Below are 13702 nucleotides of genomic sequence, written 5' to 3'. Positions count from 1 at the left end.
CTCACCATCTGGGTAAACAGCAACTCCATTATTCTAGTTCCTCAAGCTAAAATCTTGGCAGCTTTTCCAGTAATCCCTGAGGCTCTGGCCTCTGACAAGCTAGAATCTAGGAACCTATGTAGCAAATAAAGAATAAACCTCCTTGAGCCTACACAGAAGGAAGAGCACTCTGTGTGCCTTCTTCCCCGGCTTACTTCAGGCAATCATGCCGGCTACACACACTCTCCTTGGAAAGAGGCTGGAGGCCTCGGCCAGTAAGAACAGGAGGAACAGCACTCTCTGTGCTTTCTTCCCTGGTTTGCTCCTGAGCTGTTTCTCCAATTTCTCTTTAGAAGGAGGCAGTGGGACCTCTCCGTGACTAGAAAGAGAAGGGGATATTCCCAGTGTCTTCTCCTCTAGCTTGCTTCAGGGAACTCCAGACCAAAAGGTTAACCCTACAATGTATGTACATCTGAGACTTCTTGCTTGAACAGGAGAGTGAGCACTCTCTGTACCTCCTTTCCTGGCTTGCTCCAGACACAGTCCCAGCCCTGAAATCTCTCCCTGGAAAGAGGTTGGAGGCCTCTGCCAGCACGAATAGAAACAGCACTTCTCATGCCTGCTGCCTCCATGTGCTCTAGAGATAAAATCCTACAATCTCTCTCTCTTTTTTTCATTATTATACTTTAAATTTGGGGGCAGCTATCCATATGTCAGGCAAAATAGACTCTAAGTTGTAAAAAGAGACAAAGATCATTACAAATGATGAAGGGGTCAATTTATCAAGAAGTTACAAACACTAAATATGCATGCACCCAACTTCAGAAAATGTAAATATATAAAGCAAATATTAATAGCTCTGAAGAGATAGACTGCAATACAATAAGACTTCAATATTCCACTTTCAACATTAGATTATCTAGACAGAAAAAAAAAATGAAGAAACACTGGACTTAAACTACACTTTAGCCCAAATGGCCCTACCAGATATTTATAGAATATTCCATATAACAGTAACAGAATATACATTCATCTCAGTGCATATGGAACATTCTCCAGGATAGATATGTTAGGCCACAAAACAAGTCTTAACAAATTTAAGAACACTGAAATCATACTAAGTATCTTTTCTGATCACAATAACACGAAACTAGAAATCAGTAATCAATGAAACCAAAGGTTTTTTTTAAAAAGATCAAACAGACAAAGCTTTAGCAAGACTAACAAAGAGAATATGCAAACAAAATCAGAATTAAAGAGGAGACATTACAACTAATATCAAAGAAAAAGTCTACTGCTCACCACAACTATATTCTAATAAATTGCATAACCTAGAAGACATGAATAAATTCCAAAAACACGCAGGCTGCCAAAGCTTGAGTAAGTAAATGAAAATCTGAATAGGCCAATAATAATTAAGGAGATTGAGTCAATAAAAAGTACTTATCAAAGACAGACCAGTAAACCCAGCACTTTGGCAGGAAAAGGCAGGTAGATCACCTGAGTCAGGTCAGGAGTTTGAGACCAGCCTGGACAATACGGCAAAACCCTGTTCTCTACTAAAAATACAAAAATTAACTGAGTGTGGTGGCGCAGGCCTGTAATCCCAGCTACTCAGGAGGCTGAGGCAGGAGCATCACCTGAACCCGGGAGACAGAGGCTGCAATGAGCCAAGGAGGCACCACTGTACTCCAGCCCAGAACAAGACTCTGGAGGGGTGAGGGGGGGCGGGGAAGAAGACAGGATCTCATGGCTTCACTGCTGAATTCTACCAAACATAAATACCAGTCCTTAAACTTTTCAAAAAAAATTAAAGAGAAGGTAATACTTCCAAACTCATTTTAAAAAGCCAGCATTTACCCTGATATTGGACCCAGACAAGGACAATACAAAAAAAGGAAACTACAGGCCAATATCCCTGATGAACAAAAATGCAAAAATTCTCAATAAAATATTAGTGAACCAAATCCACCAGCATATTAAAAAGATCATTTCCCACCATCAAGGGAGATTTATCCCAGAGATATAAGGATAGTTCAACATACATAAGGCAATAAAAATGATACACATTAATAAAATTAAAGACAAAAACCACATGGTTATTTTGATAGATGCATAAAAAGCATATGACAAAATTCAACATCCATTCATGATTTAAAAAAAAAAAATTCCCCCAAAAATAAGGTATAGAGGAAATGTACCCACCATAATAAAGGTCACATATGACAAACCCACAACTAACATCATACTCAATAGTGAAAAATGAAAAGGTTTTCCTCTAAGATTAGAAACAAGACAAGAATGCTCATTCTCGCCACTTTTATTCAACACAGTACTGGAAGTTCTAGTCAGAGTAATAAGGCAAGAAAAATAAATAAAAGACATCCATATAGAAAAAGAAATGACAATGTCTATTTGCTGATGACATGAACTCAGAGAGAAAACTTTAAAGACTCTACCAAAAAATGTAGTAATAAACTGGTCATAAACAAATTCTACAAAGTTGTGGGTTATAATGTCAACATACCAAAGTCCATAGCATTTCTGTACACTAAAAATGAACAATCAAAAAACATTGAGAAAACAATCATATATAAAATAACATCAAGAAATAAAATAGTTGTAACTTTAACCAAGGAGGTGAAAGATCTACACACTAAAAACTAAAACACTAATGAAAGAAACTGAAGACACAAATAAGTGGAAAGATATCCCATATTCACTGATTGGAAGAATTAAATGGTTAAAATGTCCATACTACCCAAAGTGATCTACAGACTCAATGCAATTCCTGTCTAAATTCTTATATCATTTCTTTACAGATATATAAAAAACAATCCAGCCAGGCACAGCAGCTCACATCTGTAATCCCAGCACTTTAGGAAGCAGAGGTAGGAGGATCAGTTGAGGTCAGTACAAAGTTTTCAAGGTTACAGTGAGCTATGATTATGCCACTGCACTCCAGCCCAGGCAATAGAGCAAGACCCTGTCTCAAAAAAAGAAAGAAAGAAAAACTAACAATCCTAAAATTTGTATGGAACTAGAAAAGACCCTGAATAGCCAAAGCAATCACAAGCAAAAAGACCAAAGGTGGAGTCATCACATGCCCTGATTTCAAAATATATTATAAAGCTACTGTAATCACAACAGCATGATACTGGCATAAAAATAGACACATCAACCAATGGAACAACTTAGAAGCCCAGAAGTAAACCTAAGAATCCCAAGTATGTATGATCAACTGATTTCTGACAAAAGTGTTAAGAACACACAACAGGGAAAGGATAGACTCTTTAATAAAGTGTTGAGAAAACTAGATATCCATGTTCACAGGAATGAAGCTGGATCCTTATCTCATACAAAAATCAATTCAAAATGGATAAAGACTTAAATGTGAGATCTGACATTATAAAGCGATTAGCAGAAAATATAGTGAGAGAGCTCCTCAGCATTGCCATGTCTGAGCAATGATTTCTGGGATAGGACTCCAAAAGCACAGGCAGGAAAAGCAAAAAACAGACAAATGGGATTACATCAAAATGAAACACTTCTGCACAGCAAACGGAACAATCAAAAGAGTAAACAGACACTCCATGGATTGTGAGAGAATATTTGCAAGCCATACATCTGATAAGGGACTAATATCCAAAATGTATAAGGAAGTCAAACAACTCAATAGGGAGAACACAAGTAACTTGATTTAAAAAAGGGGAAAGGGGCCGGGTGCGGTGGCTCACACCTGTAATCCCAGCACTTTGGGAGGCCGAGGCAGGTGGATCACGAGGTCAAGAGATCGAGACCATCCTGGTCAAAATGGTGAAACCCCGTCTCTACTAAAAATACAAAAAATTAGCTGGGCATGGTGGTGCGTGCCTGTAATCCCAGCTACTCAGGAGGCTGAGGCAGGAGAATTGCCTGAACCCAGGAGGCGGAGGTTGCGGTGAGCCAAGATTGCGCCATTGCACTCCAGCCTCGGTAACAAGAGCGAAACTCCGACTCAAAAAAAAAAAAAGAAAAAAAAAAAGGGGAAAGGATCTGAACAGACATTTCACAAAAGAAGAGATGAGAATTGCCTATGGATATACGAAAAAATACTCAACATTTCTAATCATCAGGGAGAGGTAAATTAAAACCATGGTGAGATATCACCTCACACCTGTTAGAATCGCTACTATCAAAAAGATGAATGATAACAAATGTTTACAAGGATGTGGAGAAAAAGGAACCCTTGTAAATTATTGATGGGAATATAAATCAGTACAGACATTTTAGAAAAAAAAAACTATGGTGGTCTCTAAAACAACTAAAAACAGAATTACCACAGGAGCCAGCAAACCCTTCTGAGAATTTAAAGGAATTGAAATCAGTGTGTTTAAAAGATATCTACATTCCCATGTTCATTTCAGCACTGTTCACAATAGCTAAGATATGGAAGCAACCTAAGGGTCCATCAGCAGATGAATGGATAAAGAAAATGTGACATATATACATAACAGAATGTTATACAGCCTTTAAAAAGAGGGGAATTCAGTCGGGTGCAGTGGCTCACACCTGTAACCCCAGCACTTTGGGAGGCCAAGGTAGGTGGATCACCTGAGGTCAGGAGTTAGAGACCAGCCTGGCCAACATGGCAAAACCCCATCTCTATTAAAAATACAAAAATTAGCCAGGTATGGTGATAGAAGCCTGTAGTCCCAGCTACTCGGGAGGCTGAGGTGGGAGAATCACTTGAACCTAGGAGGTAGAGGTTGCAGTGAGCCAAGGTCACTCCACTGCACTCTTGCCTGGACAACACAGCAAGACTTCATCTCAAATAAATAAATAAATAAATAAGGAAATTCTGTCATTTGCAACAACATGAATGGGACTGGAGGACATGATGCAAAGTGAAATCAGCTAGGCACAGAAAGACAAATACTATACGATTTCACTTATGTGTGGAATCTAAAACATCTATTTCTCAGAAACAGTAGAAAAGTGGTTAACAGAAGCTGGTGGGGAGAAGGTGTGATGTCAAGAAAGAGAAGATGTTGATTTGACTACAAAGTCTTCAGACTGAAGGAATAAGTTTCAGTGATCTAATGTACTGCATGGTGATCACAGTTAATATTGTTTTATATTTCAAAACTGCTAAAAGATTTTTAACATATCACCAAAAATAAGTTCGTGAGATAAATATGTTAATGTAGAGTGACTCTACAATTTAAACATAGATCGAAATGTCACATTATATCCTCAAAATCTATACAATTACATAATTAAAAATAAATAATTATTTTAAAAATAAAATACTCAGAATTCAACACTTTATGACTTCCATTGTTACAGCCATGGTCCAAGCCACCCGCCCCCCACCTTATTCTCTCTCCTGGATCATTGCCATTGCCCTTTGAGTCTTGCTCTGTCACCCAGGCTGGAGTGCAGTGGTGTGATCTCGGCTCACTGCAACCTCCATCTCCAAGGTTCAAGCAATTCTCCTGCCTCAGCCTCCCAAAGCTGGGATTATAGGCATGCGCCACCATACCCCGCTAATTTTTGTATTTTTAGTAGAGAGAGGATCTCACCGTGTTGGCCAGGCTGGTCTTGAACTCCTGACTTCAGATAATACACCCGCCTCGGCCTCCCAAAGTGCTAGGATTACAGGTAAGAGCCACAGCACCTGACCTGCCATTGCCTTTTAATGTTCTCCTTACCTAGTCCTTATACACATATGGTTTATTTTCAACATAACAACCAGAGTAATCCTTTTAAAAATGCTCAAAATTGGTCAGGTGCAGCGGCTCACGCCTGAAACCCCAGCACTTTGGGAGGCAGAGGCAGGTGGACCACGAGGTCAGGAGTTCGAGACTAGCCGGGCCAACATGGTGAAACCCCTTTTCTACTAAAAATACAGAAATAAGCCAGGTGTGGTGGTGCATGCCTGTAATCCCAGGTCCGTGGGAGGCTGAGGCAGGAGAATTGTTTGAATCCAGGAGGCGGCGGTTTCAGTGAACCAAGACTGTACCACTGCACTCCAGCCTGGGTGGCTGAGTGAGACTATCTCAAAAAAAAAAAAAAAAAAAAAAAAAAAATTTTTAAAAAGCTCAAAATCCTCCGACTCATCTCACAATAGCTATAATGCCTTACATGATCCCCTTGCTCTCCTTCCTGTGTTCACTGACCTCACCTCCTTGTTCTTCCTCAAACAGGAGGCTTCGCTGTTACTTCTGCCTACAATGCTCTTTCCCCAGATATCCACATCATTGCTTGCTTTCTCACACCCTTTAGGTCTTCCTCAAATGGTATCTTTTCAGTCTGCCTTTTTTTTTTTTTTTGAGACAGGGTCTCACTCTGTCGCCCAGGCTGGAGTGCAGTGGCATGATCTCAGCTCACTATAACCTCTGCGTCCCAGGCTCAAGCGATGCTCCTGCCTCAGCCTCCTGAGTAGTTGGGATTACAAGTGCACGCCACTACTGTCTGGCTAATTTTTTTGTATTTTTAGTAGAGATGGGGTTTCACCATGTTGGCCAGGTTAGTCTTGAAGAGACCTCAAATGATCCACCAGCCTTGGCCTCCCAAAGTGTTGGGATTACAGGAGTGAGCTACCGTGCCTGGCCCCGCTGTTTTAAGCTGCTAAATTTAAAGCTAATTTTTTATTCTGCAACAGAAGTCCATAGTGCAAGGAGTAGACTGTAGACACTGTAACATGTTACTCAGATCACGCTTCAAGAATAAAGGGGTTATAATTAGCCCAGCTGTGGAAATGTTGCAGGTAGACAACCTCAGTTAAAAAGAGCCACCTTACCCAAGATTGGATCCCCATTTCCTATTGGCCTTCATCCACTGACCAACTGATGTATGGATATAAAGGCCTAGACCTCTCACCCCAAATGGGGACAACTAACTCTGATACAGTCTTTTTTGCACAAAAATCCCTTCAGAAGTTTCTTATCCTGCTTAAAATAAAATCCAGCATCCTTACATTGTCAAAACCCTACTGTTTTTTTAATCTGGTCCCTATCTATTTTTCCAGCTCTCCCTTCTCATTCACTTACTCACTTTCCTCCAGCTATGCCAGCTTTCTGCCTATTCAACACACCAAACTTAATCCTATCTCAAGACCTTTTACTTGGTATTCTACATCTTTTCCCTGGAATGTTTTCTCCCCAAACCTTCACATGGCTCTTTCATACTAGGTAGGACTTTGCTCAAATGTCAAGTTAGCATAAATACCTTATTTTCCCAACTACCTTCTTTAACGTAGGGCTACCTACCTCCCTGACCCTCCAATTCCCCAATATTCATTCCCTCCTACTTTACTTTTCTCCATAAAACTTACCTTATAACATCTGTAATCATATTTTATTGCTTAATTATTGTTTGTTGCTCTTATCAGAGCAAAAGTTTCGTCTTATTCACTACTGTATCCACAGTACCTGATACAAATTAATCATTCAATAAACATTTAGTACATAAAGGAATGGACTGAGAAATAGAAAAGAGAAGGTAGAAATACCAGCTACAGCAGCTAACTGCCCAACTGTATAAAGGCATAACATTACTTACACCTGTATTCCTTGCTTGCTGAATAATAAGTGTGTATGTGATATGCGTTTAAAATTAACCGCTTTTTGGCCAGGTGTGGTGGTTCACGCCTGTAATTCCAACAGTTTGGGAGCCCGAGGTGGGTGGATGACCTGAGGTCAGGAGTTCTGGACAGCCTGGTCAACATGGTGAAACCCCGTATCTACTAAAAATATAAAAATTAGCCAGGTATGGTGGTGTGGGCCTGTAATCCCAGCTACTCAGGAGGCTGAGGCAAGAGAATCGCTTGAATCCAGGAGGCTGAGGTTGCAGTGAACCAAGACTGCACCACAGCACTCCGGTCTGGGTGACAGAGCGAGACTGTCTCAAATATAGTAATAATAAAAAAATTAACCTCCTCTCTTAGCTTTTTCTTTTTAAAGCTTTCCTTTTTTGCCACTGTTGTAGGCAGAGTATATTGGGTAGAGTATATTCCTTTTCATTTATTTCATAAGTTGACACAACAAAAAGAGGAGTGGATATCACCCAAATATCCTAAAGTCAGAGCTGAATGCATTAACTAGATCATGGCATTAACCCTCCGCTGTGAGAGGGTATGAGGACATTTTGGTTTCCTATGGAAACATTTCACTGTGTTGATCAGAACATTTCTAAGCCACATGTGTAAGAGGAAGAATGAGACTGTATGTTGAGTAGCCAAGCAGCCAAGAGCCAAATTGCCATTTTTGCCTATCCAACTTCCATTTTTCCTTCTTTTGTAATAGTCCCTCCCTAATTTTCCTTTGGGAAACAATGACTCCACTTTTATTCATGCAAATGAGACTGGCGACCAAAATGTCCTTCCTTCTTTTGGTCCAGGGGGTCACATATTCTGACCCTACCTAGACAGAAACATAACTCTTGGCATAAAGTTTGCAGAATATAGAAAAATAGTTAATTTGATACAAAATTCCAGTGATTCCTTAAAGAGAATGCTCATTAGTTCCAGCTTTAGTTTTACCTTTTCTGAAGTAAGCTTCCTCATCTTATCTTTCAATTTTGTTAGCTACTCCATATCTTTTCTTAATAAAACTTCTGTTTTATTTGTTAGCCAACAAAAATACCCTATCTGGGATACCTAAACTATGACTTCTTCATTTGAAAAATGTTCCTAATACTGAGAATATTGTAGTGTGAAGATTAAATGAGATATTCATTCCAATATTCAAATATTTGAGTACCACTACTGATCAAGCCTGCTAGGGATAAAGAAACAGAAGCCACAATCACAGAGTAAAGAGAGTGAAAGACTGAGGGACATGACATTATGTAGAGATGTGAACTGGACCTCTTGTGAAGAGACGGTCTTTGATGCAAGAAACGCTTCCTCCGCTGTATTACATTGAACCATATAAAACTGGCATATTCAACCATTTATGAAACATAAAAGTAAAAATTTCATATAGTTCAACGTAATGGTAGAAAAGCAGCAAGAGAAAGCAGCTACAAATGCACTTAGATTTATAAATTAAGTGGGGGAAATTTAAAGAAGCATCTGTCTTATTTGTATGTAAAATGCCTAAAATAATAGACACTCAATAGTTTATTTAGGTATAGATTACTCTTTGAAATAAATTCATCAAATATGCATTCCTAAAGGATTTTGTATAGAGGAGAAACATTCATCACCTTTTTTGGATATTCCTGGTGCTGACAGGAAAGAGGGATGTGTTCCCAAATCTTTAATTCTCTTATTTGTTATCTTTCTGCACAAGATACTAAAATTTTTTTTTATCCTCAAAAATATTTAATTTAGCTGACTTATACCTAGAAAACAAAAATAAAATATGTATTTATTTGTATAGATCAGTTGAGGCCAGGAATTCAAGATCAGTCTTGGCAAACATGGCAAGACCCTATCTCTAAAACAAAAACATATATATATTATTAAATAATAAAATATATATATTTAGGACATGCGCAGTGGCTTATGCCTGTAATCCTAGCACTTTGGGAGGCCGAGGCAAGTGGATACATCTGAGGTCAGGAGTTTAAAACCAGCCTGGCCAACATGACGAAACCCCATCTCTATTAAAAACACAAAAACTAGCTGGGTGTGGTGGTGGGTGCCTATAATCCCAGCTACTCAGAAGGCTGAGGCAGATGAATCACTTGAACCCAGGAGGCGGAGGTTGCAGTGAGCTGAGATCGTGCCACTGCACTCCAGCCTGGGCGACAAAGCGAGACTGTCTCAAAAATAGTAAGAATAAAAAATAAAATGTTGTTCTAAAATGTCAAACACTGTTCTTTTGAATATTGCCTTACTGCCATATTTAAAGATTGCTGCTATCTTTAAACTATCACTGGTTGTTTTGTAAAGGTCTACAGCAGACTATTACTAGAACCAATTCTGGAGCATTACTACGTGTAGTGGTCTACTTGAAGCCTCAGCCTGTTTTGCCAGCCCTCTCAGAAAGAGGTCCAACAAAGGTGCTGCTGCAGTACTTTGTACTGCTAACAGTGCTGGCACACTGCCATCAGCACGACTCAAAGGCTGAGTAGGTGTGTCCAGATGGCAGAGCTATGTTATAAAGGAGTCTGTGGCATTTTCAGCTTCTGTAGAAAGAGGAGTCTCTGTCTCAAAACCAAAGCTGAAAAATGAGAAACTCCTCAAACAAAGGAAGGGGGCTAAGATTCGTATTGTTTAAAAGGATTGACAGATTTTCATTGTAATACATAATAAATTCAAATGATGAAAGATAGACACAGGGTGCTGAGAGGAACTGAAATGGGTTTTCAAAAGGATCAGAAACGTTTAATATCAATGGAATAAAAAATTACAACCTTACCTTGTAATAACGAAAATAGTCTCGCTCTTGCAATTTTTTTATTTTGGGGAAGATTTTGTAGGTATTGAAGTTATCGATGCTGTCAATATCACACAAGCAATCATCCAGAACTCCAGTGACCTAGAATTTAAAATATCAAAATTACTGATGTTTTAACCTTAACAAATCTATACTATCATATAAAAATATATTCATTCAAGTTAGCTGGTATTTGCTTATTAAGATATAACATTAATGCAGTCAACTTACTTTTTACTGTGGTCGATAAAATAAAAAACAGAGAAAGATTAGCTATACCCATTTGAAAAAACATTTTTTTTTAAGTGCTTCAATAGTACTGAATTCTCCTCCTCTACCTAAACATATATGAAATCCAAGTAGCCATTGCAATATGAAAGCACTATCTTCCCAAACTAACCTAGAAGTTACAGATGGTAGTAACATTGCTGTTACTACCATCTCTTTCACCTCTTTCCTTTAGGTTGACATTTACAGAACACTTATGTGATAGACACAGTATTAAGAGCTTTATGTTACCTCATTTACTCTTCAAAAGTATTCCATCAATGAGGTATTATTACCTTCATATTACAAATAGGAAAATTAAGGTTTAGCAGCCTTGGCTGGGTGCGGTGGCTCACACCTGTAATTCCAGCACTTTGGGAGTCTGAGGTGGGTGGATCACTTGAGGTCAGGAGTTCAAGACCAGCCTGACAAACATGGTGAAACCCTGTCTCTACTAAAAATACAAAAATTAGCCAGACATGGTGGTACGTGCCTGTAGTCCCAGCTATTCAGGAGGCTGATGCAGGAGAATTGCTTGAACCTGGGAGGCGGAGGTTGCAGTAAGCCAAGATTGCACCATTGTACTGCAGCCTGGGCAACAGAGCGAGACTTTGTCTCAAATAAATAAATAAATAAATAAATAAAAAGGTTTAGCAGCCTTAAAGTAATTTTTCCAAAGGAGAAATGGAACTTATTCCCAATCTATCAGACTTTAAAATCTATTATCTTATCCACTAATCCAAGAAGGAAATTGGTATTTACAAAGTGAATTTAGAGTCCCCAAATTCCACAAAGCATTCTTCAGCTAATTTAAAAATGGAACTCACTGGCTGATATGCACGACCTGGATTTATCTTCCAAGAATTATCCTGAATGAAAAAGCCAAGCCAAAAGGTTACATATTATATAATTCCATTTACAGAACACTTTTTAAATTAAAAAAAAAATTTAGAAATGGAAAGCATATTATTGGTTTCCAGGGATTAACGACTGGGGTAGGAGATGGAAGGTGGAGCAGGTAGGGTAGGAAGGAAATAGTGTGGTTATAAAAGGGCAACAGGAGGAATATTTGTGGTGATGAAACTGTTCAGTATTTTGACCGTGATGGTGAATACATGAACCTGTATGTGTGATAAAATTGTATGGAACTAATACATACACGCACAAACAAAACAAGTAATACTGAGAGGCTCTGAATAGGATCAGTAGATTCAATCACTGTCAATATCCTAGTTACAACACTGTGCTACATGTTTACAAGATGTTACCATTGGGATAAATAAACAGTATATGGGATTTCTCTGTTATTTCTTGCAACTGCATATGAACTTATAGCTAAAATTTTCAAAAAACAAAAAATGGGGCTCAGCCTGTTAATTTATGTGGTCCATAGGAGCAATATATGCAAGTATCAGAAAATGGAAACCAGTCCTTGCAAGCTGTTTCATTCTCATTCTCTCACCCTAGGACTATAAATGTGTCTCCAAACTTCCTTCAACAGAGTTAGGGCTACATTATCTTGAGATAAGTGATCATTATCAAGAATTCTGGCTCTAGAGTTATATATACTTTGCTGTCCCACTCACTAGGTCACTAACTCACAAATTTCATTCCGTTGCTCTCACTATCTATAAGACTTCAAATTCTGTTTTTTTCTTTCTTTTTCCTCCAGCATGAAATATATCTGTAAAGACTTCAAATGCTAGCCCCTAAATAACAATAGGAAAAAAAAACACAAACCAAAAAGCTTTCCAGGTTTTAAAAATATTTTATCTAGGGATTGTTCTTACAAATTTTTCTTAAATTGCTGACTTGTAGATTATAAAGCACCATATTTTACTTCTTTAAAACATTTTAATTGTGGTAAGGGATGGGTTAGGGTATGCAAAATTGCCACGTATATATTTGTAACCTTTATAGACTCCTGATACAGAAACCTGTGCATCACCAAAAACTGTTTAAATACTGCCAGTATTATCAAAAAGTAAAACAAAAAACAGATCTTGGCAAGGATGTGGAAAAAAGGGAATGCTTACACACTGTTAGTGGGAATGTAAATTAGTTCAACCCCTTTGAAAAACAATATGGAGATTTATCAAAGAACTAAAAGCAGAACCATCATTTGACCCAGCAATCCCACTATCTACCCAAGGAAATCATGATACCAAAGACACCTGCACTTGAACGCACTATTCACAGCAGCGAAGTCATGTAATCATCACGTAGTCAAGTGCCCACCAACAGTGGATGGAATAAAGAAACTGTAGTCCAAGTAGACCATGGAATACTAAGTAGCCATAAAAAAGAATGAAATCATGTCCTTTGCAGTAACATGGGTGCAGCTGGAGGCCATTATCCTAAGTGAATTAATGCAAAACCGGAAAATCAAACATTGTATATTCTCACTTATAAGCGGCAGCTAACAACGAATATACATGAACATAAAGATGAAAATAACAAACACTGGGGATCCTAAAAGGTGAGCAGGAGAGGGGGAAACAAGAGCTGAAAATCCGCCTACACCCATGTAACAAACCTGCACATGTACCCCCTGAATCTTAGAAAAAAAAATACTACCTACTGGTAGTAGGACCTTTAAGGTCCTCCTTAATCACATCTACCTCCTTCTCCCTAATGGTAGAAATAAATCTTGTTTTTCTTATCAGCTTTTCTTTTTCTGGTAATGCATCCCTAAACAATACACTTGAGGTTTTTTCCCGTTTTTGAACTTTAATATTAATGGACTCTAATGCGTGACTTTTTCTATAATCTGCTTCTTTTGCTAACATTTTATTATGACATCTATCTACGATGATGAGGGTTTGCAGTACCTCATTCATTTTCCCTGTTGCAAGTGTTACGTTTTATTAGAATGTCATAATTTATTCATTCTACTCTTGATGCATACACTAGACAGAATACCCACCCCCAAAATGTCCCTAATTCCTGAAATATGCAAACATATTATTTTTGCATGGCAAGGGGGACTTGAAAGATGTGATCAAGTTTAAGGCTCTTGAGGTGGGAAAACTATACTGGATTATTCAGGTGAGATGAGTGTAGTTACAAAATTCCTTACGAAGGCC

General features: G+C 38.4%; 1 protein-coding gene across 2 annotated transcripts in view; it reads right to left on the bottom strand.

Moving 5' to 3' along the window:
* ERO1B (endoplasmic reticulum oxidoreductase 1 beta) overlaps window positions 1–13702 on the bottom strand; it is a 103254-nt gene that overhangs the window by 79262 nt on the left and 10290 nt on the right. For both annotated transcript variants that reach the window (XM_032242279.1, XM_032242278.1), the window contains exon 2: window positions 10332–10451. In XM_032242279.1, coding sequence (XP_032098170.1) covers window positions 10332–10451 — 120 coding nt within the window. The remainder of the gene's footprint in view (window positions 1–10331; window positions 10452–13702) is intronic.

This window comes from Sapajus apella, unplaced genomic scaffold, assembly GCF_009761245.1.
Source record: "Sapajus apella isolate SASKATOON/1434 unplaced genomic scaffold, GSC_monkey_1.0 scaffold49, whole genome shotgun sequence".
NCBI classification, from domain to species: domain Eukaryota; kingdom Metazoa; phylum Chordata; class Mammalia; order Primates; family Cebidae; genus Sapajus; species Sapajus apella.
The sequence above is the reverse complement of the archived record's forward strand: the minus strand, read 5'-3'. Positions and strand labels throughout refer to the sequence as shown.